At 29.2% G+C, this 27,025-nt stretch overlaps 3 protein-coding genes across 3 annotated transcripts; 1 reads left to right on the top strand and 2 right to left on the bottom strand.

Annotated features, from left to right (window-relative positions):
* Positions 1-4,973: 4,973 nt before the first annotated feature.
* LOC124946155 (50S ribosomal protein L15, chloroplastic) lies at positions 4,974-6,508 on the bottom strand. Its single transcript, XM_047486724.1, has 4 exons — positions 6,361-6,508; positions 5,910-6,267; positions 5,634-5,785; positions 4,974-5,488 (listed from the first exon to the last, which is right to left on the bottom strand). Exons 1-4 carry the CDS (start codon positions 6,463-6,465, stop codon positions 5,264-5,266), a joined length of 840 nt encoding a protein of 279 aa, XP_047342680.1. The 5' UTR covers positions 6,466-6,508; the 3' UTR covers positions 4,974-5,263.
* A 290-nt stretch (positions 6,509-6,798) lies between these two features.
* Positions 6,799-9,911, bottom strand: LOC124945428 (IST1 homolog). The gene is made up of 6 exons (XM_047485868.1): positions 9,759-9,911; positions 9,479-9,611; positions 9,297-9,400; positions 7,616-7,787; positions 7,398-7,538; positions 6,799-7,315 (listed from the first exon to the last, which is right to left on the bottom strand). Exons 1-6 carry the CDS (start codon positions 9,806-9,808, stop codon positions 7,007-7,009), a joined length of 909 nt encoding a protein of 302 aa, XP_047341824.1. The 5' UTR covers positions 9,809-9,911; the 3' UTR covers positions 6,799-7,006.
* Positions 9,912-25,560: 15,649 nt separating this feature from the next.
* On the top strand, positions 25,561-26,580 carry LOC124909827 (adenylate isopentenyltransferase-like). Its single transcript, XM_047450461.1, has one exon. It carries the CDS (start codon positions 25,561-25,563, stop codon positions 26,578-26,580), a length of 1,020 nt encoding a protein of 339 aa, XP_047306417.1.
* Positions 26,581-27,025: the final 445 nt, after the last annotated feature.

Genomic DNA, 27,025 nt, shown 5'->3' with positions numbered 1-27,025 from the left:
TTTGGAACTAGCATAAATTGAACCCTGGTATGTACCGTGGCAGGGTAATATTCTACCACTAGATCACGGGTGCTTTTATTTCATTTTTCTTTTATTATTTATTCTTGAATTCAAAATATTCTAATTTGATTATTTTAAATTTTTTCTTAAGCTAAGTTTGAAAGAATAAATAATAAAAAATGAATTCGGTTTTCGGTTTTGTTTTTGAGTTGAAACCCAAACTCGAAAACCAATTCGAAAATCGTATTTGAATTAGAATTGGTTTGAAATTCAATTCGAAAACTGAAAATAAAATTCAAATTCGATTTATTCGAATATTCGGTTCATACCAAATATTGGAACACCCCTACTTTACTCTAGTCTATTTTGAAAACTATACTTATATTTATTAATGTTAACTCCAACTTTTATAACTAATTTTAAATTTTAATCTTCGTTAGTCTCTAGAAATATTGAATTATTAAAAATATTTTTTTTATTTAATGATAGAAATATTTTATTTTTAGTTTTGTCTAACATTTTTTTAAGTAATCATACCTAATTAGTTTTTAATTTAAGTAGATATGTTATTTTCGGTATCAACGATATAATACCGATAACGTACCAAAATCAAGACATGGTAAAATTTTCCTATATCTAAATTTTCCGTACCAACCCACCCTACAACTAATAGTGAACAATTTCTTTTGCAAAAAATCATGATACAAGGATACAATGAAATAGAAGATTGGTTTACCTTAATTCGATCATTTTTCTTGTGATGGGATGTGATGGAAAATAGATTTTTATTACTAAGTTAAAATACAAACCTTGTCTAATTAAACGAATTCCCCAATTTTATCTATTAAACAAATTACATTCTTTATGTACCTCATGCATCAATGTGACTTTGATGGTGAGATTTTGGAGTTTTATTTCGAGTGTTTAACCTCTCATGTGTCATGTATATACATTCATACTTTCTAGCCATTGTTCATCATTTTGGAAAAAAATATGAACTTGAATAAGAAACAATTATTCATTCTTATTATTTTGTAATTGATCCTTTTGGTGAAATAAATTATATAAACTTCGATAACAATGTTTAGTTGACTAAGTTCTTGAATATTAGATTATTATTTTTTTTTTAGTATATCTAAACACTTTATATTTTAATGATATTATCTTTATTAGATTTATTAGATTTGTGTTTATGAGTTTATTTGGCGAGTATTCAATCTTATTATATATATTTTTGTAAATATTTTTTTGTCACGATTCTTGGTTTTTGTTATTGACTTTAGTAAATGTCTTTTTCTAAATAATTTCTTAAAAGAAAAATACATATCACCCATATTGCTACTAAAATTGACCACTATGTCATTTTCTTACTTTTAAGTTGAATATTTTTCTTAAAGTCAGGATTCAAATCATACTAAAAGGATATAAATTTAAAATGTTGATATAAGGAGACACTCAATTTAAATCGAACTAATCTTATATACATTAGGAAGATTCTCGTGCGATACACAAGGATAAAAATATATTTTTACAACGCTCCGCGCTTATTAAATTTGGTGTTGAATTAAAAATTTAAAATATTATTAGCTTTTAAAGAGTTGTACTTGTTTTTGTTAGGTTGCGACTTCGAAACATAAGTTGAATTTATATTGTTATAATGTCCCGTGTTCATCAAATTTGATGTTGAATTAAAAATATTAAGTGTTATTAGCCTAGTTTGTTAAAGAGTTGTACTTGTTTTATTAGGTTGCGAGTTTGAAACATACCTATATCATTTTTAATTTTATTTTTAACCGTTCTAAGTTTATGGGAGGGTCAATCCAGAATCCGACCCAAGTATCCATTTACTCTCACATATATATCCAAGTTAATCACAGTTCTCAACCCGGCAATTCGGACACTTTCAAAATTAAACATCATATATTATATATATATATTAGTTAGTTAAAAACTTGAACTTATATTGTTACAACGTCTCGCATTCATCAAATTTGGTGTTGAATTAAAAATATTAAGTGTTATTAGCCTTGTTGGTTAAAGAGTTGTACTTGTTTTGTTATGTTGCGAGTTCGAAACATACATATATCATTTTTAATTTTATTTTTAACCGTTCTAAGTTTATGGGAGGTCAATCTAGAATCCGACCCAAGTATCCATTACTCTCACATATATATCCAAATTAACCACAATTTTCGACCCGACAATCCGAACACTTTCAAAATTAAACATCAAATTAAGTGTTATTAGCCTAATTGGTTAAAGAGTTGTATTTATTTTTGTTAGGTTGCGAGTTCGAAACATTTCAAAATTAAACATCATTTTTTTTTTATATATATATATATAATTATTATTCATCTTAATTATCTTTCTTAATTATTCATCAACATAATCAATTAATATATTTATATGCAAAATTATAAATAATCAAGTAATATATTTATATGCAAAATTATAAATATAAATTAATAATATTAAATGTTTTAATGATTAAAGTCTTCTATTCATCCTGGTATAAATTAAAGCTCTTTGTTTTGAATTCTATATGTAATTTTTTATAATTTATTTTATTATTTGAACTTAATTGTATCTTCAATATATTTGATATTATTTCGGAATAACAGGATTAGTTAACATAATTTTTGTTTGAACAACATATTATTAATAATATTTTGTTATTAGAATTTTAATATTTATTCCAATATTTTCATTATGATAGATGAAATTATTTTAGTTTAATATTAAAATTAATTATATTAATTATTATTAAATAATGTAATAGTATATTAATTAAACATGTTTAAAGAGATATTTGTATCTAGGGGTGTTCATCCATATGATTTTCAGGTTATTTAAGTTTCTAAATTCGGGTTCTTCAAATATTTTTCAAAATTCGAAAACTGAACCGAATTTGAATAAATTTTATTAAAATTGAACCAAATTTGACTTTTTTTAATATATTATATAATAAATTATATGTAATTATTTAATTATATGTAATAAATTATATAATATACAATAAAACAAATAATTAAAATATATAATTAAAATGAATTCGATTTTCGTTTTGGTTTCGAGTTAAAACTTCAACTCGAAATTCAAATAAAAAACGTATATGAATTAATATTGATATAAAATTCGATTCGAAAATGAAATTCATACGGTGAATTCGAATTCGGTCGGATATTCGATTCCGATGGCGAAATATTGAAAACCTATTTGTATTCATGGCCAATAAATGTTGTGTCTATTATAATTATATTAAAATTTTGAATTTATTATATATTTTTTTATTAAAATTTAAATTATTATTTGTTATTACTTTTAGAAGGTATTATATATATATATATATATATATATATATATATATATATATATATATATATATATATATATATATATATATATATATATATATATATATATATATATATATATATATATATATATATATATATATATATATATGTAAATTCTAACGTGTAACATAAATTTGAATTTGGAACATGGCCACTATAAATGAATGTTGTTCAGAAGACAACCACCAAAATTCAATAAATAGAAAATGGGGGTAGATTGTAGATGCCAAAGCTCAACCAAACAAAATTTAAGCAGCATTATTTAACATTGAATACTTCGGTATCTATGATATAATACAAAAATATATAAGTTTTCAAATAAACCATATTATATTATAAAGTAAAACAAAAACAAAAATATGTATAACTTATTTATCTTTAGAAACGAATCTAAGCTGTCCACTCGAAAATATATATATATTAATAAAAAATGTGATATAATTTTTTAATTTTTTTTATTTAATTTAATTAATTATTTCTTTCTTTTAATTCTCCCTAGACAAAAATATATATTGATTTATTGTTTATGAAATTCACCCTATTTTACTTTTTAAAATACTAATAAAATAGGACAATAGAGAAGGTGTTAATTTGAGGTTATAAGAAACATGGGAATTTTGGACCGATGCTAAAATCACGTCTTTCTACTTTGAACGTATCAAAGCTGAAGTTTCCTAAGTTTGGAAATAAACAAATATCATTCATTCATTCATGCACTCTTAAAATATTAATTAAATAAATAATAATATTAGTCAATAGCTTAACAACTTTCGTATTAAACAAAAACCAAACACTTTTGTCCCAACAAAGGCTACGACAAAATTAAGACATCATCCTCAAGATTGAATTATTAGTTTCATATTAAACTATACTTTAGTTCAAAATCAACCCATTAACAATTTTTTTTTCTTTCTCAATAGAGTATTCAGCAAACATTTAATATAAGAAGGGACTGGGTTCAAATTGGAACTGGATTCCCACGGCTGATGTTGAACTACTTTCATTTTTTATCGGAATTTAATCTCGAGGTAAACTATCATGACTAGGGCTATAAATGAGTCGACTAACTCGCAAAAATCTCAACTTGAGTTTGACCTAGCCACTCAACTTGAGTTTGACTTTAACTATGTTCGAGTCGAACTCATATAATATTTCATCCATAATTTGTTAAGCTATTTTCAATCATAATAATAAATAACATCTATTTATTTATTTTAATATTAAAATCTAAAATTTAAAATAAATATTTTTCTTTACAAATATTCTAAAATTTAATTTTAGTTCAAGTTTTTCAAGCCGAATCTATCACGTAAATAAATAGTTGAGTGCTCAACTAATTTGCAGTCATAATCCCCATATACATAAGAACCTTGAAAAGATATGATTTCTTAGGTAGGACTTTTTATAACTTTCTTAAGTAAGTTTTTTTAAGTAAGATATTTTATTTGAATATATTATACAAATGGATTCGAAGAAATTAATTTTTATTTTAATGTATTTATTGAAATAGCTGAAGTGATAAGAGTTACGTTCTAGTGAAATTCAAAACTCCTTTTTCATTGAGAAAGATCCAGACAGAGATCATAACGATTTAAAGTAAAAATGAAGGCAGGGAATAGATCTTTACAGTTACAAAATGACAAGATGTTTTACACTAAATCTGTTCAGTTCAACAACATCCTAGATAACCTGTCTCCAAATTGAAATGTCTTTTTTTGTTTTGTTTTTTGAAACATCAAGAAACCAAAGATATGCCTAAAACAAGGGCAGAGATGATGATAGCATTTGGAGAGCTAAAACACAACAAAACCAATCTCTATTCAAATCGAAAGACAGTAAATAACATCAAACGAAAACTCACTCTTTCGAGAATATTAAGCAAATCTCACTATTTGATGATGGGCGTGTCATGTAGAAGAAGAAGCAGCAGCAGCAGCTGCATCTGCTCTTTTCTTGGCAAAATACTCATCAGCACGGGCAATATTCTTGGCAACCGATGGCTTGACCCATTTCTTCCGTCCAGGAAGTAGTGTCAAGGAGCAACTCGCAGCCTCGAGTTTCTCCTTGGCCGAGCTTGAAAAAGCTCGAGCCTTGAAATTCAACTTTACACTTATGTCTCCATCACCAAGTATCTGACAGTTGATATATACATAAACAAAGATCAAACTATTTAGACTAGCAAAGTGAACCAAAATGATTGTATCTTGAAGGTAGTGTGATTTTCGATACCATTCGAGGTTTCTCAATAAAAACCAAGCATTGGGTTGTCAATTATACCTTTAAAGGAAGTTTCCTATCCCTTCCTGATGGATTGATCAAACCCTTATCCTTCAAAGTTTCCAATGATACCTCTTCACCTTCTTCAAATCCTGCATCTGCTATGTCCTTTAAGTTCACTGGTATGTACTTTGGCAAACCCGCATGCATACCTTCAAGAAGAAACAAAGAACAAGAGTTGTTTCAGGCATTTTCACAAACACCTGTTCTACATACAAAACTCAATGCCCATCCTTCAAGATTTCAGATTTTAGTTTAACTAATTTGATTGATTACCTCCAGCAATTCCTCTAAGTTTCGGGATTCGCCGGTAAAGAGGCATCTGGCCTCCTTCAAAACCCCTACGAACGCCGGGTCCAGACCTTGATTTCTGACCCCTCATTCCAAATCCACAACTTCCTCCTTGTCCTGCAGCTACACCTCTACCCTTTCTCTTTCGATTCTTCTTGGCGCCAGGTTGAGGCCCGAGATTGTCCAGACGGAATCGAACAGGAGAGGCCGCATCAATAGCAGTTGGAAGCGCTGAAGCTCGACTGAGAACAATAACAGGTCTGGTACCTAATTTGATCTTTGACTGAAACTTAATTATGGACGGGAAGGAACATTGGTTTGATTTGAGATTTTTTGTGTTTCCCTGTTGAAAGAAACAGAACAAAAGAGCAAATTCGCTTGAATTATGCAAAAAGCTTTCACTTTTAAGAAACCCTGTTGAGTAATGAAAGAGTACCTTAAATGGAGAAGAAGAGTGATTAAAGACGAGCGACGTTCTGGTCGAGATGGAAGAAGATGAAAGGGAGAACAGAGAAGAAGCCATTGTTGGATAATACTGCATCCACTCCCCTTCCTCCAACCAAAAGGATAACGAATAAGTAAGCCTCACCCCTTTTAATAAAATTAAAAAAAAAAAAAATACAATTTTTAATAATTTTTAAAATTATAATATTTGGTTGGTTCGGTTTATTAATCAAAATGCACATCGAAACGGTTGACGTTCAAACCCTTTTCGACGTTCAAACCCGTTATAAAGATCCCGTAGAACTGACAACCGAATTGTTGAGATCAGTTAAGTAAAAAAAACGTAATGAACTCAATTTGACGATTTTGTTGGTTTACTTACACACATAGTATATTATATATCTATTTAAAAAAATGCAGAACATGGGTTGAAGAAAGTACTTAAATCAAAATGACATTTATCCAATATATATATTTGATGAGTTCTTATAAAGATAACACTTTTATCCAATATATCCATGCTTTGATTTTCTTCCATGTAATATTCTTTATTTATGAAACTATAGGTACATTTCTGGTGAAATCATAAATAAATACTTTAATGTAAAGCACAAAAAAGAACATATGTATAGTTTTATTCAACACTTCATTTCTCCAACATTGGGAACCATGAATTTGACATTCGCTAGCTCTGCAGCAGCTCGTGCCATGGCTATGGCACGCCCAGCAGCAGCAATGGCTGCTTGAGCTCTCTCCAACACATCAGAAGGCCTTGGTTTTGGTGGTTCGGCGTTTGTACTATTTTCGCCACAAAAGGTAATAGAGTTAGTAGGAATTGGAGACTGAATTTGCTCTCGGGCTTGGCTTGTTTGAGAGGAGGAACCATTCGAATGTGCTTTCGTTTCGGACTGAGGAAGTGTGGAACTAGATACAGGTTTTGGTCCATTCTACAAACATTAGAAAGAAAAATACAGGATTTGTTACAAATGCTGTTACCCATTAACAGAATATTGATTTCGAGAAAATTACCAGAAGATCCTCGGGTTTTTTACTGAACTCAGCTTCAGTTTGCGATGAATCCCATTCCAGATTGAACTCTCGAGCGATTTCTTTCAGTAGGTTGAGCTTTGATTCGCCAGATGGGGCGTAAACAGACAATTTCTCTACTATCTAAATAAATAAGCAAGAAATTATAAGAAGAATGATGGTGTTATTAGTTAAGAAGAGATTATTAATAGTTATTTAACTGTTCTGTTAACGCTTGTATCTGGACGAAGCTCAGAAGCGGCTGCAACAAATTCCTTCCCGTATTTGGCAGCAAATAAGTTCCTCAAAGTTAGTAGATCAGGCAAGTCCGAACATCTGGGAGCTGCGAAGATTATGCTTGCAATGGCTTCTCGCATTTCAGGAGGGCATGTCCTTTTATCAAGAAAGAAGAGAATACATAATCATTGCATATTTATTATCACATTTTTTGATCCAGATCACCAAGTAGAAAAACTATGTTTGTAATGTTTGTGAAAAATCAAATCGAAAATAATCTAAGATCATGCTTCAAAAATTAAATATTTATGCCAAATGAAACAAAAAAACACACTATAATCTAGATCATAATTCAATAAATAATCCTTATACGAAATGAAATTGAAAATCACATTATTATTGGGATCATTATCCAAAAACAATCTTTTGTCAAGCAAGAAAAATACTTTATGTATAATTTAGTTTTGGCAATTTTCCAATTGGATTGTGATTATGAAACAGATTGCAACAAAATAACAGTGTTTTCAAATAAGTGCAAGATTCCAAATCAAATATTAGTGTCCAGAGATTGAAAACATAGGTGAAAAACACACCACAAGAAATATTAGGACACACGAAGAAACAAAACATTAGTAAAAATCAAATCATGTCTCTCTAGTACAGTGTAAATAAAAGAACATTTATCAATGGACGTGAAGAATGCAAAGTAAAATGCTTTTTCAATCTAATAACCGTTCTTCCCAGATATTAAAAATAAAAATCTTATTCCTCTCGTTTAAATGACCCACCAAATAATAATTGAGGATGGTAAACCAACTCTTATTCAGAGCAAAAACCCTTAAAAATTGGTTCTGAATGAAATATTCCTACAAATTGTCTCAACAACCAATTCTCTTACTAATTTGTTGAATTTCAACATCTCTAGACTAAGGTTTGATAGTAGTTTGGCCGAAGCCTCAATGAAAAAAGGAGAGATATCCAAGCATGCAAATGAGAAGACAGAAGAATCGGAAATGAGTGGCAGAGAATTACCATTCATTCAAGGATTCACATATTCAAAATATCTGAAATTTACATACTAATGCCTTATAAAATACAAACACATAACAGTTAAGGGAGCACTTATATTTTATGTTTGTGTATCAGAAATGAGAAGCAACCAATAAACTTCTGAATTTGTGTCAAATTAAGTTTAGTTTCAAAACATATACATGGGGTATCATCATTTTCATCTTGATCATGATCCAAAAAAATCCAAATTTGTTGATTTTAAAAATCACAATCATCTTGAGAATAATCTAGATTATGGCCCAAAATATAATAAAAACAATAGAAAAACACTATATGATGGATCATGATCCAAAAACAATCTTATACCAAACGAAAATATCACTTTCCCTTTGGCAATTATCTAATAGGACCGTGATTATGACAAAAATTGAGACAAAAAAACAGTTTCAAAATAAGCACAATCTGATCAAACTAAGGTTCATGATACTATAATTTTTGTATCTATAATCCCCCTTTTAGATAGACACTTATTTAACATCTCAAACACTATTACATGTGATCAAGATGGCATGTAATCAATCAAATGAACAAATCAAAGTCAGCCATGAATGAAAAACAAGCGAGAAACAAATCAATAAAGATGTTTTATTATACCTTTGATTTTCAAGGATTGGTACACGTGCAAGGATGAATTCGCAAAACAGCTCTAAGATTTCATATGCAGCCCATATGTTCTGTTCACGTATAACATGCTCTACCTGAACATAATTCCCATAAATTACACTTTGGAAAAACAAACATTGAATTTACCAAAACAAAGATAGATCAATCATTACCCTTATTCGAGCTATAGCTTCTTGACCAGCCTGAAGAAATTGGGCAATCTCCTTTCTCATAAGCTTAAGTTGCACATCCCTCTTATTTTGCAGCAATTTAATTCGTGCAATTGCTAGGTTCAAACATGTCTTACTGCAATATTGAAAAATAGAAATAAGTCAAATAACTAACTGGGTTGATCCAAAAAACACAAATTGAAACCTAGAACACGACAATTAGGGCGAATGATGAAGGTGTAAAATTTTGATGGGTCAATTGGTAAGAGAGATGAGAACATACCATTTAGCGCCAAGAACGCCTCTGTTGAAGAGTTGATTCAAGAGCGACATCTTCTCTAGCTGATAACGATACAAGTATAATTCAATCAAAAATCTAGCGTCTTTAGATCTATAGAAGAAAACAAAACCCAAAATCTGCGCTTTTATAAGATGTGAAATAGAGTTAATATTTATATCATGGAAACTAAATGATAGAGTGGTGCAGCGGAAATGTGACGGATTCATAACCTATAGGTCATAAGTTCAAGACTTCTTATTTATATTGTTTTTATATTGTTTTTCAACCAATTGGGCCTTATTTTTATTTGAATAACCTATAAGTATTCAAGGAAATTTTTAGATATTAACAAAATTAAATGTCTTTCTTATGTCAATTTTAAATTGAAATCTTCTAATATAAGTGTCTCATATTATAACTTTACATTAGTCATTGCATGAGAAATTGACATACCTTAATTAAAGTTATGTTGTTTAAAAACAAGTATGATGTGATATAAAATTAGAAAAATAAAACGGTAACAATTCTTTACTCTCCTCCGTCAATAAAAAAATTTTGTAGATAAAGCTTGGAATGTAAATCATCAAATTGTGTAACATCTAAAGCTTTAGTAAAATTGTTAGGAACTTGATTTTTAGTTGAGATATGTCGAAGATCAATAATGTCGGCTTTGTATTGGTCACGAACAACGTGAAAATCCATGTTGATGTGTTTTGTACGCTCATGGAAGACGGGGTATTGAGTGATATGAATTGCAGTCTAGTTGCCGTACCAAAGATGAATGTGAATTTGTAGTTTGACGCCCATATTCGAGAGTAAGTACGATATTCATTGCAATTCACAAACAATTAATGTGAGGTTGTGATACTCCTCTTCAGTAGGAAATCGAAATATTGTGTTTTTTTCTTCGTTTTCCAATATATATATGCAATCCCTAATTTGATGCAATATCCCGTAAGTGATCATCGACTATTCGAGCACTTTGCACAGTCAGCATCAAAAAAAGCTTCAAGAACAACATGATTAGAAAAAAGAAAAAAAAAATCCAAGAGAAGGTGTGTCTTTGAAGTATCTAACAATTTGTAAACCAACGTCCCATTGAACTTTAGTTTGTTCGAATCTCTTTACAAATAATTATTATATGTGGGTGTGAATTTGACTTTAAGAATAACATGGTGGATGAAGCAAAAGTGAGATTATCGGCTTGAGTAAATAAACATTGGTGAGATAACCTAATGATTCGTCCATAGAGGGAATATCATCTTAAGTAACACAAACACTAGTGAAAAAACTTAAAGGTTCATCCACAGTGGGTGAGTTAGGGCATAAGATCATGCTAAAATGTGTAATCAAATGGTTAGTCTATGGAGAGAATTTCGGCTTGAGTAACGCAAACATTGGTGATAAAACTTAATGATTCTTATACATAGAGGGTGAGTCATTGTGTCGGCTTAAGTAGCAAACACTGGTGGAAAAAACTTAAAGGTTTGTCCACGGAAAGTGAGTTAGGGTCTAAGATCATGCTGAAAGGTATAATCGAATTGTTAGTTCATGGAGGGAATGTCGACTTGAGTAACGCAATCATTGGCGATAAAACCCAATAATGCTTGTCCATAGAGGGTGAGTCATTGCCTAAGATCATGTCAAAATGTGTAATCAAATGTTTAATTAAAAATGCAGCTTGTAACACAAACATTGATAATAAGACCCAATGAATTGTGTCTATAGAGGGTGAGTCATAGAGGGTGAGTCAGTGATTATGTCGAAATATGTAATTGAATGTTTAAGAATTATTTTTGAAGAGTCTAAAATCATATCAAAAAGGAAATTGAGAAATTATTTTTATTAATTTTTAAAATATATTTAATTAATTATGTTAAGTTTTAGAGTGATTTAAAATGTATTTAAAATTTATTTATTATTATAAAAAATAAATTGAGATAATAAAAATAATAATTAATGTTATTTTTTTTAATAAAAAATAATTATTATATATATATATATTAAAAATAGTGGAAATAAAAAATTGTTTGTTAAAAAATAAATACATAAATGTAAAAAAATTAATAAAATTATTTAAATAAAAATAAAAATAAAAATATAATTAACAAAATATGTTAAGTTTTAAATTATTGAGAATTTATTCTTATAAAAAAATAAATTAATATAAAATAGTAATTTTTTATTATCACATATTTTTTAATTTAATTATTTATATTTACATATTAATTTTAAATATTTTTTAATATTGGTATACTTATCTATTATAATAATGTATTAATATATATATATATAAAAAGACAATGTGTACTTTAAAGAATAATTTTTTATTACCACATATTTTTTAAATATTTTTATATATATTATTTTAAAAAAAATTATACATTTTTTCAATTAACTATTATAATAATTTATTTATTATAAAATAATTAATTACATTTAATTTTTTCATTTTTTATTTTTAATAAATGTCAATTCTTACCTAAATTTGATAACAAAATAATTAAAATTATTATAAATATAAAATATTTAAATATAGAACTTTATATATATTAGGGTAGGCTTAAAAAAGTAAAAAAAAAATAAAATAAAACAAGTAGATAAAGTTAAGTTTTTTCTCATAATTTTTAATAATTAGATAAATGAATATAAAATTAAATTGAAAAAATTTAAAAAATAAAGTTAAAGTCACATTTTTATCATAATAGTTTTTCCCATTTTTTATATATATTACCCATGCAAATACTCAGGCCAAACTAGTTGAATTAATGATGTTGGACACCAAACTTATTGGTTGTTGAAATTTGAATTAAAACAGATCATTTGTTCATTGTATTATTGCTAAACAAAATAAAACAATTTTATTTTGATAAAAAAAAATTGAATTTAATATGAAATAAATATTTAAATATAAAATGGTAAAAAATATTAATATTACAAAAATAATATAATTAAAGAAAAATGTTTTTAAAATATGACATGAATAATTATTTATTTAAAAGAAACAAAATAGAGAGCAATCTACAAATTAAAATAAAATTGATGAATAAAACTATCTTCAAAGTTTTTATTAGGATTATTATAAATATGCCCTTAAAAGTATGACATGATTTTGAAAAAGCATAGATCTTTTAAATTTGAAATCAACCCTTTCAAACTTAAAATTTAACTCTCATTTTCTTTTATTCTACATAGAATGTTTATTTTTGTTGACATGTCAATAAAAAACTATTTTCACTTAAAATAAATAAAAAATAAAAAAATCACACTTCCATGTGAGAGGCTGGTGGGATCTTTTGGTAACCGTAGATCCCAAGTGACTAACTTTTTAGCATTCCTAGTTAATTTTTATCTAAACTTAACTAATAAATTTTAAAAGTTTTTTTTGATAATAAAAACATAAATAAAGGATTAAATTTGGTCCAATAGAATATTTGATAGGTTTGAAGGCCCCAACTAACTTTATTATTAATTTGGGCTCGACTAACAATGGGCTAAGGAGTTAAGCCCAACAACATCGAGATAGGATAACACATTTATTAAAAAAGAAGGAATTTAATTAAATTTTTATTTTTTTAAACATAAATGGTATAATTGAGTGGTTCAAGATAAAATCAGAACTTTTATTTGGTTATAAATTTAAATCTCATCAAAAACAAATTTTTTAAAATTAAACTAGGATAATAATAAAATATTAATTTTTTTCTGCCGAGACTGGGGCAGCCCAAAACTCATGGCCGACTCTGCATGGGCTTACCAAAGAGTCGACTCTGCTTACATTTACATATGCCTTCCATCCCCATCTAGGTGTACATGCCACACTTTAGTTGCATTATAGATAAAAGGGATGTGCTATAATTCCTAATGAACTTCTTTAAAAAATTTAATTCCCAATTTATAATTGTCTTCAATTGTTTTCTCTTCCTCATTCTTTTTTGTTCAAATTGAAGCAATAAGAGAATTAGTTGCTCCACATTTTATAAACTCTTGAAATTATGTTAAGAGAGTTAAGAAAATAGTGAGAAGAGTGATAAAACTTAACTTACTTTATTAAGGGTCAAAAACTATTTATATACATTTAACAAGGAATTAATTACAAAAAAATAATTCTTAAACAAACTATCTCTTATAGCTAATAAAAATACGATCTCAAGTGACAATAACAAACCAGAAAGAATAAACACATACATATTTCAAATCTTAACCTAAACCTACATTCTTAGTTAATCGAATAACTTAATAAGATTTGACATGCTACAAAAATTAAGCATTCTCAGTGGAAACAATAAACTCCATCTAATTTTTCGTTTTAAAAATACTGATTTCAAAATAATACATGTTTAAAGGGTTTATTTTAAAAAAAATCTTACTTTAAGGATAAATTTCAAAATAAGTCAATACTTTAAGAGCTCATATACATATATATTAACCCTTTTATTATGATCAATGTATAATAATAGTTATGTTGATCTATGGTCAACATTAATAGATGATAATGTGAATGAAATTTCGTGACAATAAAAATGGTTCAAATTATTGACCTAAAGGTTCTTATATGGAATAAATATATATTCAAATTAAAGGGTTGGAGGGCGATGAGCCTGGTGATTAATTATTAAAGATTGGTTTTTGTCTCACCAACCCATCACCATTTACTAGGACGAGGTGAGAAAAAGAAAAGTAAGTAAATTATTTGGTGATCAATCTATTATCCATTTTTCTACATTTTTGGGCATGCGCACACCATTGAAATCTTACCATGGAAGTTGAATAATTGGCATTTGAAGCCCCACCAATATATCTATGACTGAAAAGACAGTCCAAGATGATGCACAATTTATAAATTGTAGAAAACAAATAAAATTAAGTATTATTGGTTCTGATATGATTTCTAAAAGTAACACTTATATGATTTCTAAAAGTTACACTATCATCATAATTTATGGGCAATTTCAACAAGTGTTGTTCAATATTCACACACTTGAAGTTGCAATTTGAATTGTATGGATATTTGTTTGAGCTCTCACTAAATGTGAATAGAAAGGATTTAAGGTTAATCATGTTTACTAGGTCAATTAAAGGGCATCAAAAACATTCTTATAGGAGTCATTATATGTTGTCTTATGGGCTAGTTATTTCGTCCAACTTTCGGTGGTGGCAAACATGTCTAAAATTAGGTTGTGTTTTGTATTTCTTAGTTGAGTGTGTTTGCGGGTTATATGTTTATTTCACGGGAATTAATCACACTCCGAAGAAGTTGCAGAACCCAGCATTCTAAAAAAAAAAAAAAATCCCCCAAACCCTTCTTTTTAATGAGCCTAAAGGCTAATTTGTTCAACCATTGTCATTCAAGATATATCTAAACAAGTTTGGCATTCAATTTGAAATATTCTTATATATAACTCTAGCTCTTAAATTTTTGATTTAATTTTGCCCTTGCTTATTAAGTCCAAGTCCAGTTATGTAATTATAACAAGAGTTGAGACACTAATATGACCAATTAACTTTGGTCTAACTTTTAACATGCAAACCATTGGTAGATAACATGGATATGTGATCTACCCCTTTATTGCAGAATCTCATTTCAAAATTGTTTTAGGATATAACAATATTTGTTTGTGTGATTGATTAGGTTATAGAACTATTATGGTCATTTTGTGATATTAGTTATTATATCTAACCATATAATTAATGTCAATAACAAGAATCGAATTCAAACCACTATAGATAACATGTACTTGTGATTTCTATCCTTGTAGAATAATTTCAATTTAATATTATTTTACACTACAACAATAATTTCTTTTGTATGCTTTAGTTTCACTAATTATTGTGGTCATTTAACGATATTACATTTAATCATATAATGGCCCTAACGAGAATTTAGTAAAAGATCGATCCTAACCCAATTAATTTGAAAGCTAATCAATTTAACTTTAAGTTTATTTCTAAGAGTTTCTCCCCTCAATTTAATCTTTATTTGTACATGAACATATCCACATGATAGACGAATCTAAGTAGGGTTTTGTATATTACCTAAGTTTCAGTCTCTAACTATATATATAATTTTTTTCTTTATTTTATTTAAGTTCATCTCATTTTTGTAAAGCCATCATAAATCTAATTTCTGAATCTATTTGGGTCCACACTAATTATAGGTACAAATTTTACTTTCACTCCTTAATTACACCCACTTTGTTTTGAGTATTCATAAGTGTCAACTTTTATTATTAAATGACAACTCACATCGATCTAATATAAGTAGTTAATCATGCCTTCATAATCAATTTACTTTTTCATAATTTAGGAAATGATTTCCTTAAATAGAAGTGAGATTACTACATATTATTTTGGTTATTTGCAATATAAATATTGTATACTTTACCAACACTCAATCGTCACCATTCACCTCATAAATAATATTAACAACCATTATAATAGCGTGACCATAAATTAGATGTCACAATTAATTTTACACTCAAAAGACCTTAACTATAAGAATATTGCATTATATAATGTAAAGACATGATTTTTATGGTATATGTCTCATGCATGGTCACTCTAAAAAAATCCAATGATTCTTGGCATGGCTTTTTCATTGCATCATATTTAAGGTGCTTGGTAATACTCTCTTTATCTTTTATCCTAATTTTTCAACTATATAAAGCATACATTATAATACAATTTAATAAAATAGCATGATACAAATAAAAGTAACCTAGCTAATCATTTACAAAGAAGAAAAAAAAACCCATGTATTTTCCATGGTTACTATTGTCACTGTCCAAATCTTTTGGCTATTAAATAAAATAATTACCACATGGGAAGTAGACTCAAGACTGCTGTCGCCATCACCGAGATCTGGTCAGCATTTGTAATATCTTTGGCGGGAGAGGCAAGAAGATGAATTTAAATTACAATAAGGCCTAGTTTGATTATGTTCATTAGTGTATGTTTGATATAATTCAACTTATTCGAATCGTTAATATTGAGTGTGTTTGATACGATTAGTCACTTCAACTTATAATTCGATAAAACTCCCGTGTAACAACTTATCATGCAATCGCGTGTTATTTGAGTTATAATCTAAATCAAACTGTCATGAGTATTTTCAGAATGATGGAACTTCAATTGATCGTTTTACCTTTGCTCTCTCAATCATTGATTGATCTTCAACTCTTAATGATTATCTACCGGAAAATTCAAGCCTAGTCTTTTGACTACTTGTGTCAGTTTGTGTGTGCAAGGAAGGAATTTTGCTGCCATGGCCCATCGCCAAAAGGTGAAATGAAATAAGTTAATGTTTTCATTACTTTTTCTTTCCATATTTGTACCCTTTTGTTACTCAAGATAGGCCTTGTAATTTGATATTTAATTTATTGGTTAAAAGCATATTATGGGTATAAATGTATATTTGTTCAAATAATAAGATTTTTTTTATAATGATATGATTAATGAGTAAATTGTTAATTGCATAGTTCATACTAACTTATTTAAAATTAATCTCTCCTAATCCCAATTAAAGAATACCATTGTTGGGGTATTGCTCAAGGACCTAGGCCACTTGTTTGGATGATGCTAAACAAATTAAAACTATTTTTTTAACCCTAAAAGATCAATTTCATATTTTTCTTCTGTATTTACTACTCTATATGAATTAGTTAGATGAATGGATTAATTTAATTTAATTTTATAAAGATATTAGTTTTCAGTGTCCTTATAAAGTATATGATGACATTCCATATCTTTGTATTTTTTTTGTTTAACTAATATCATATGACTTGTATTAAATTGGTGTTGATCATTGTTACTGTAATCTTCGTGTTTACTGTGATCTTTAAATGATTTTTTTCAATTAAAAAATATTAACATTATAGTATAACTTGTAGCAACTTAGCAAGTAGAATGTTTAAAGGTTTTACTTGCTTAAGAAAGAGTGTTCATATTATCAAATGTTTTTGGGTTTAATTAGGTTTCAAACTTTTCATTTCTTAATTAAAGAAAATGAAATGTACAACTAAAGTCATATACTTTGGATTGAGACACTTTGGATTGAGACACTTTGATTTTGCTGGCAAGTTTGAAATCCGTATGAGTTGATGAATGATAGACAATGACAACAAAGGGTTTGCCGATAGACAAAGGGTCCACCATTATTTGTAGTTTTGAAAGAGATTTTGCACCCAAAATAAGTAGAGGATCAAGAAATAATTGAGGTTTATAAATAATTGTATGAAGAATTCCTTAATAACACCTTTTTACCAACAACAAGGGTTTATTTCCAATGTTATTTTAGTGAGTTCTATATTCAAGTGTGATCGAATCATCGAATCGGGTAATACAACGACAATACATGCCTATAGAAGATACACACTTTGATGACTAATGACGTCTACAATGGTACGCATCACGTGTCATGTTATTTTTTATATGCAATTTTGTTGTTGAATGACATTTGATTCATTGTATACTACTTAGTTCTCAAACAAAGTATTAATCACAATATAAAATACTAAGTACTATTAGTTGTGGAATAGAAAGAGTTTAAAGAAGTGTTTTTAATTAGTATATGATGGACCCTAAATCCTTAACTCGTGTATAAGTGAAAGACAATAAAATAATAATTTATATGATTGTTTTTTTTTATTGAATTAAAAAGAGATTATTTATTACATACTAGAGTTTATGATACAATACTAACTCTAAAATAGGATAACAAATTTTAATATTTTTATTATAAGAAATTAGTTTCATCTTGAGACGTTTTCAATTAAATCGAATATGAGATATTTATTTGAATAGAGCTCTTATCTTTAAATTATCTATATATATATTAATTATTTAAAAAAATATTATATTATATTATATTATATTATATTATATTATATTTATTATATTATATTATATTAGATAGAGAGAATGATATATTCTAATATATATATATATATATATATATATATATAAATATATATATATATATATATATATATAAATACAATATAATATTTTTCTTAATTATGAATTCTAAACGCTTATATATATTTACATTGTAAACGAGTTGTAGAGTGTGGTGAGACTAAAACCTAAAATATACAGAATGTTAGAACTTAGAATTTGTAATTATAACTCTATTGAATCGATTCTCCGAAAGTAGGATGTAGGACATTGTTGGTCCGAACCTGGGTAAAACTCTTGTGTCGTTATTCTGTTTATTCTTTACTTTTACGTTATTGTTCTACATCCATTACGATTGCTATATTTATGCTTTTCATTCTCTGGGTGATAGTTTTCACAGCAAACTAATGTGGATATTGAGAAGTTCAATGTGACGAATGATTTTGGATTATGGAAGAAGAAGATGAGGCCACACCTAGGCAACATGAGAGTCACTAAAGCACTCGATGGGGAATCGAAATTACTAACCTCGATGGATGCGGAGAAAAAGATGGAGGTGTTGGAAAGGGCCTATAACACCTTGATTTTTAGTCTTAGTGACAAGGTACTATGAGAGGTTATTAGTGTCACGACGACAATAGATGTGTGGCTTCAGTTGAATCTTTGTATATGAATAAGACATTGTCGCATAGGTATACATCTTGAAGCACAAGGATGAGACATTTGCTAAATTCAAGGAGTGGAAGAAGATGGTAGAGACTCAGACTAGGAAGAAGGTTAAAAAACTCCAAACAAATAATGGGTTGGAGTACCTAGGCGAGAAGTTCAATCAGTTAGTTCATCAAGGAAGAATGGATGGTTCGTCACAAAATCGTCCGATAGACGCCGCAACAAAATGACTTGGCAGAGCGAATGAACATAACGTTACTTGAGCATGTCCAATGTATGTTGTTTGAGGTTGGTCTACCGAAGCAGTTTTTGGGTGAGACGGTTAACATTGTGGCTTATCTTATCAAATTGTCCATCGACGACATTGGAATGCAAGACACTATAAGAAGTTTGGAATGGCGCTCCTCCAAAACTCGACAACCTAAAGGTATATGGATGTGTGGCTTACATGCACCAACGGGATGGAAAGTTTAATCTAAGAGCGAAGAAGTGTATGTTTGTTGGATACCCTGAGGGAGTGAAGGGTTAAAAACTCTTTTACAAGGATAGAGAAACTTCCAAGTGTATCATTAGCTGTGATGTGGTATTTAGGGAAATTGAGTTCTATTATGGAGCAACACAGTCAGTCGAAGTTGGCAAAATCGCTAAAGAGATGACTGGATTTGAAGTGGAGTTCCTAGGAGGGATTACTAAAGAATCCGAGACATGGAGGAGGCCAGTGAAGAGGATGAAACATACGGTAAGGTAGAGGAGGAATATACGGATCTGGAAGTTAGCTCATACCAGTTAGCACGAGATAGAGACCGTAGGACAATCCGAGCTCTAAAGAGATTTGGCTACTCCAATTTGGTAGTCTTTGTATTACTTGTGGTAGATGAGGTACAAGATTCATAATCGAAATTGGTTAAAAAGCGATGAAGAGCAAGGAGATAACTGAATAGAAGAGTGTTATGGCAGAGGCGATGACATCGCTTGATAAAACTGAGACGTGAGAATTTGTGAACAAACTCAAGAATCAGGGGGTGGTTGGTTCAAAATGAGTGTTCAAGTGCAAAGTAGGTGTAAAGGGTAGTAACAAGCCAAGGTTTAAGACAAGATTGGTAGTTAAGGGCTTCACACAACGCGAAGGGGTCGACTTTAACAAGATCTACTCCCTAGTAGTGAAACACACATCCATTTGTGTGTTGCTCGCTCTAGTGAATCAGTTTGACTTGGAGCTCGAGCAAATGGACGTGAAGACGACATTTTTTTATGGGAACTTGGAAGAGAAGATCTTCATGATGTAACCCGATGGGTTTGTTAAACCCGGTGATGAAGGCAAAGTATGTCTCCGTTAGTGTCATTGGGAGCCTACTGTATGTCATGGTATGTACGCGACCCGATCTTGCTTACGCGGTTAGTCTTGTTAGTCACTTTATGGAAAACTTGGAGAAAGAACATTGGGAGGCGACGAAGTGAGTTATCCGTTACGTTAAGGGATCCTTAGATGTCGATCTTTGTTTTAAACAGTCGGATGTAGGTGATGATAAGTTAAGAGGATATGTTGATGTTGATTTTGTAGGTGGCTTGGACAAGAGAAGGTCCCTAACGGGATATGTGTTTACCCTATTTGGATGCTTGGTAAGTTTGAAGGCACAATTACAATCCTTAGTTTCCCTTTCAACAACGGAAGCCGAGTATATCGCTGTGACGGAGGGAGTCAAAGAGGCACTTTGGTTGAAGGGTCTCGTGGGTGAATTTGGGGTGAAACATGATAAGGTGGAGCTGTTTTGTGATAACCAAAGCATCATACACTTGTCCAATAACTCGATGTTTCACGAGCGCACAAAACATATCGATATTCGACTTCACTACATTCGAGATGTCATAATGAGTGGAGCGGTAATTGTGGAGAAGATTCACACGAATGAAAATCTCGCATATACGGCCATGAAGGTGGTGACGAGGCACAAAGTTTGGAACATAATCGGAGAAGTAGGAGGATCGATTCTAAGATGTTCTTAGTGATGAGGCACATTCGTTTGACAATGGACATAGAGGCAAGGTGGAGATTTGTGGAATTCGGCTTAAGATTTTGAGGTCCAATTTAGTGTGCCTCAATATTAGGTACAAAAGAATGAAAGAATCCATATATATTATATTATATGAAGAGAAAATGATATATATTCAAAAAGAGAAATAATATATATATTATATAATATAATATAATATATAGAGAGAATGATTCTTTCATAATTATGTATTCTAAAAGCCTATATATATTTACATTGTAAACGAGTTGTAGAGTGTGGTGAGACTAAAACTTAGAACATACATAGAGTTAGAATTTGTAATTATAACTTTATTGAATTGATTCTCCGAAAACAAGACGTAGGATATTGTTGGTTCGAACTTGAGTAAAACTCTTGTGTCGTTATTCTGTTTATTCTTTGCTTTTAAGTTATTGTTCTATATCCATTACGATTGCTATATTTTCACTTTTTATTCTTCGGGTGATAGTTTTCCCAAGAGTGATATACTGTAATATAATATATTTTAAACAAACTACCCCTATGCATATCTCTTACACACCAATGTTAAATTTATTGTTGCTATATTTACTGTTGCTTTTCATTGATATATTTTTTTAAATGAAGAATGTTAGCATGACCCCATATTCATGACATTTACGTAAGAATCGAACTCATGATATTTGTTGTGAAATCATTTTAACATGTATTAATACTAATGATTCACCATAGATCTATTATGTATAATTAATACATATATTAGAAAGTAAATATTTAATAATAACAAAAAAAATATGATTATAAAAATGTAAAATGTATTAAGTTTAAGGACATTTGTAATGAAAGTATTATGATTATGATTTATGGGGGGATGTGAGAGTAGGTCACGCATGCCCACTGCAAAGAGGCAGTAGAAACAGCATGCATGCACTACGCCTTAAACCCACCAATCTGTGGACTCTAACCCAAGCACGCGGTCGGTCATTTGTTTCTTTCTATTTATTACTCTAACCCTAATTCATTCATTAGTCATTACCACTCAAATCTTTCTTCTTTTTTCTCTCTCTCGATCAAGGGCTGGTTCGTAGACATATATAATATAGAAACATAAGGAAAGAGAACGCATGCGATCGATCTTATATATGTACTAGAACTGTTTTTATTTATATATTCTTTTATTTAGTCTACTCCCCACCTCAAAATTTTGATCAATCATATCAATTACAAGATTAAATATATCTTCTATCATTTTAACAAATAAAAATAATTTTAATATATATACATATAGAGTCTTCCACCAAATAAAACTAATTATTATTTATTTTTGAACAATAAAAAAAATTAGTTATTTGAGACTTTTTTTTCAAATTAACGTTAGATCATCTTATTTTAGTTTATTATTTTTGTTTTTTTAATTAATTTATCATATTTTTTTTAATAAAATAATATTTAGAGAGATTTTGGCAAAATAAAGTATTTTTCTTAGAGATATATGGTTTTTATTTGTCGAATCTGATTTTGATGACTAAAAATATGTTTAATAAGAGAAAAAATTGAGAAAATTTGAATAAAGATAAATTTGGTATTTATTTTTCAAATAACTTTATAACGATATAATTTTGTGTATTTATATTTAAATTGAGTACTTTTTTTAGATGTACGCGTTCAAAAATTGTCGAGAATATTGATTAATTTTTTTAAAAAATGTATAATGAGTGAGAATATTTTTAAAAAAAATAGAGTTGTTATTTTATTTTTTACAAATGTTAAATTTATTAACAAATAAGAATAAAATGTTAAAGGAAGAAAATCAGTGTTCATTCATAGGTGAAAAAATTTTAAATAACTAAAATTGTGATAGTTTGAGTCATATATAACAAAACCTCAAAGTACAAACCTTCGTCTAGTAAAAACGATTCAAATTTGAATCTCAACCTACCATTGGCCAAAACTTTTTATAACCACAATCTCAATAAGGAATAATTATTTAAAATTAGTTTTAAAAACGTTTTTAATAATATTAATTTTCTTAAATTGAAGTAAACTTATTTAGTAAGAATTAATTGTGATTTGTGTCTACTTCAATTTTAACAAACCAAAAAAAAAAAACAGAAAAAGAAGAAAACAAATAAGAAGAAGGTGGACTCCCCCGGTTAATGATATAATTGGATTTTCATGGTTTTCAACATTACTATATCTTTTATATATTGTTATAAAAAGTAATATGAAGTCATCTCAACTCATTCCTTAATTAATCATGGTAAGTATTTTCACTAATTTGTTGTGTTTTCAAATCTTTTCCAAACTCACTTTCTTTTCCCAAATACTCTAATTGGTTCATAACTTACACTTTAATATATATATATATATATAAATATATGCATGACTTAAACAAGTTTAATGCTAACCATAATTTATCAACAAACTAGCAGTAATTACTTATGATGGCAGTTAATTGCTTAGTTATTAAAGACACATTGAAAATTTGAAATCTCAATTTATGAAAAAAATTATTTTGAACCTTAAATATAGTTTAAACATTAAAAGAAATATCATTATTTTGTTAACTAGCATTTAGCCCGTGCATTTGCACGAATAATAATATATAAAAACGTGAAAAAAAAATTACGGATAACATTTTTAATTTTATTTTTAACCGTTTTAAATTTATGGGTGGGTCAACCCACAATCCAACCCAAGTATCCATTTATTCAACATCATTATATATTAGTTAGTTAAAAAGTTAAACTTATATTAATATTAAAACGTCCCGCGTTTATTAAATTTGGTGTTGAATTTAAAATATAAAGTTAAAGAGTTGTACTTGTTTTTGTTAGGTTGCAAGTTCGAAACATACTTCTAGCATTTTTAATTTTATTTTTAACCGTTTTAAATTTAAAAACGGGTCAACCCACAATCCGACCCAAGTATCCAAATTAACCACAGCTCTCGACCCGGCAATCCGGACACTTTAAAAATTAAGCATCATTATATATATATAGATTAGTTAGTTAAAAAGTTGAACTTATATTAATATTAAAACGTCCCGCGTTTATCAAATTTGGTGTTGAATTTAAAATATAAAATCTTTGTAGCCTAGTTGGTTAAAGAGTTGTACTTGTTTTGATAGGTTGCAAGTTCGAAACATACCTCTAGCATTTTTAATTTTATTTTTAACCGTTTTAAATTTAAAAACGGGTCAACCCACAATCCGACCCAAGTATCCAAATTAACCACAGCTCTCGACCCGGCAATCCGGACACTTTAAAAATTAAGCATCATTATATATATATAGATTAGTTAGTTAAAAAGTTGAACTTATATTAATATTAAAACGTCCCGCGTTTATCAAATTTGGTGTTGAATTTAAAATGTAAAATCTTTGTAGCCTAGTTGGTTAAAGAGTTGTACTTGTTTTGATAGGTTGCAAGTTCGAAACATACTTCTAGCATTTTTAATTTTATTTTTAACCGTTTTAAATTTAAAAACGGGTCAACCCACAATCCGACCCAAGTATCCAAATTAACCACAGCTCTCGACCCGGCAATCCTGACACTTTAAAAATTAAGCATCATTATATATATATAGATTAGTAAAAGATTATTTTTTATGTTTCCAAACTCAAATCTAATAAGTTAATAAAAATCTCAAATAACCCAACATAAAACAATTAATAAAGGAACACCATCTTATGCGAGTTCAGTTTAGGTTTTTTAAATAACCTAAATCCCAAAAATATATTTTCTCTCTCTTTTTCTTTATTACATTACTTAATTTATTAACTAAAATACTAAAACACTTTTCATTTTAAATTATTATTTTTTATTTTATAATTATATAAGTCTTTTAACCAAAAATATCTTCAACTCCTCGAAATCACCACCAATAATTAATTTTCAAATAACCCAAGTTTAAAAAAAACTAATTATCCAACCAAGGCTAAAGAATTTATTACAGTTGAAGGGTTTATTTATACATTTAAGAAAAATAAAGGTATTTTTTTTCACTTATATTTCCTTAAAAAACACTATTGTTTTTTTTTTTGGTAATACATAATGAGGTCGTTACTCATCTTCTTCTGCTAACCTCTGAATTTATTTTCCAAAAAATCCGTACTAAGGAATCCAGAAGAGAGAGAAATGAGAATCATCTAGAATTTGTTTGATCGGAGAAGAAGACATCCGTACGTACCCACATTTGTTTTACCGCCGCCGGCGCCATTCTTCTTCCTTATGACAGTTGCATTTCTCTCCACCATTTACAGAAATTATCACAAATCCCTCTCCATTGCCCCAATCAACCGCCGCCGGTACTCCGACAACAACAACAAGAAGAAGATCGTCGTCATTATCGGACCCACGGGCTGTGGAAAATCACGTCTATCAATCGACCTAGCCACCAGATTCATTCCAGCCGAAGTAATAAACTCAGACAAAATCCAAATCTACAATGGTTTAGATATAACCACTAATAAAATGACAATGCAAGAAAGACGCGGCGTTCTTCATCATCTCCTCGGTGATTTTGTACCCACAGATCAAAAACCCGAATTCACTCCTTCAGATTTCCGCTCTACAGTTGATTCCATCATTTCAAACATTACATTCCGTGGAAAAATACCCTTAATCGTTGGTGGGTCGAACTCATTCATCCACGCCCTTGTAACAAATGATTTCCACCCTGAAATAGACGTTTTCAACGAGACGAAACAGGAAACAATCTGCCAAGAGCTTCAATACGACTGTTGCTTTCTCAAAATCGACGTTTCATTCCCTGTATTGGATCGATATTTAGTTAATCGTGTTGATGAAATGATGGGTTCTGGTATGTTCGAGGAGTTGGCCGAGTTTTTTAAGTCAGAAGGGTTCTGCTCGCCGCCGGTAGGGTTGAGGAAGGCGATTGGCGTCCCGGAATTTGAGGATTTTTTCAGGAAGTTTGGTACGGATGTAATGGATATCAGGGTTGATGAGTTTGTGAACAGAGCATATGAGAAAGCTGTGAATGAAATAAAGGACAATACGTGTAAGCTTTCAAGGAGACAAGTGAGGAAGATCTTGCGGCTGAGGAATGGCGGTCAGTGGGTCATGCATAATGTTGAGACGACGGCGGCGTTAAGGGCGGCGACGTTAAGGGCGGCGACGGGGGCGGAGGATGAGGTGTGTTTGAAGGAGACTGCTATGGAGTTATGGGAGAAACAAGTGGTCGAGCCTAGTGTGAAGATTGTTAGAAGGTTTTTGGAAAATGAAGTGTGAATTCAATAGTTTAATTCTTACACTAATTATTGTTCTTTTGGTTGTAATTTTATTCTATCTTTTTATTAATTTTAAATGATTGACTAATTTTTTAGAAAACAAGTTTTTGAATTTCTAACTTGTATTGTTTGTATTGGTTGCAAGATTCTTTAAATTGATCATCAATATTTAACTATTGTTTTTGTTTTGAGATTTTTTGTTTTTGTTGTTGTTAAGGATAAAACTTATACATTTAGATGATATTTTATTTGTAACTTAAACTAGATTACAATAACACTAAATGTGTGATCTCAAACAAATAAAAAACACAATCAATAGTTGCAACATGTGCATTTGTGCAAAATTGATAGGATTCTCTATTTGTGCAATGTTTTACTTTGATATCATGGGTACATTTTTCACTGTTGTAATTTCTCAATGTGACTCCATATTTTCTTTTGTTCAA

Source organism: Impatiens glandulifera, chromosome 7 (genome assembly GCF_907164915.1).
Source record: "Impatiens glandulifera chromosome 7, dImpGla2.1, whole genome shotgun sequence".
Classification (NCBI taxonomy): Eukaryota; Viridiplantae; Streptophyta; class Magnoliopsida; order Ericales; family Balsaminaceae; genus Impatiens; species Impatiens glandulifera.
Note: the sequence above shows the minus strand (reverse complement) of the source record. Positions and strands in the feature narration are given on the sequence as shown.

What these genes read in the sequence shown, in the direction of transcription:
- LOC124945428 (XM_047485868.1), bottom strand. Translation starts at nt 9,808, where the DNA reads ATGTCGCTCTTGAATCAACTCTTCAACAGAGGCGTTCTTGGCGCTAAA. An exon ending in CCAATCCTTGAAAATCAAAG is followed by an intron (nt 7,788 to 9,296) that starts GTATAATAAAAC and finishes TCTTGATAAAAG; the next exon opens with GACATGCCCTCCTGAAATGC. An exon ending in ATACAAGCGTTAACAGAACA is followed by an intron (nt 7,539 to 7,615) that starts GTTAAATAACTA and finishes TTATTTATTTAG; the next exon opens with ATAGTAGAGAAATTGTCTGT.
- LOC124909827 (XM_047450461.1), top strand. Translation starts at nt 25,561, where the DNA reads ATGACAGTTGCATTTCTCTCCACCATTTACAGAAATTATCACAAATCC.
- LOC124946155 (XM_047486724.1), bottom strand. Translation starts at nt 6,465, where the DNA reads ATGCAGTATTATCCAACAATGGCTTCTTCTCTGTTCTCCCTTTCATCT. An exon ending in ACTCTTCTTCTCCATTTAAG is followed by an intron (nt 6,268 to 6,360) that starts GTACTCTTTCAT and finishes TTCTTTCAACAG; the next exon opens with GGAAACACAAAAAATCTCAA. An exon ending in ACTTAGAGGAATTGCTGGAG is followed by an intron (nt 5,786 to 5,909) that starts GTAATCAATCAA and finishes TTCTTCTTGAAG; the next exon opens with GTATGCATGCGGGTTTGCCA.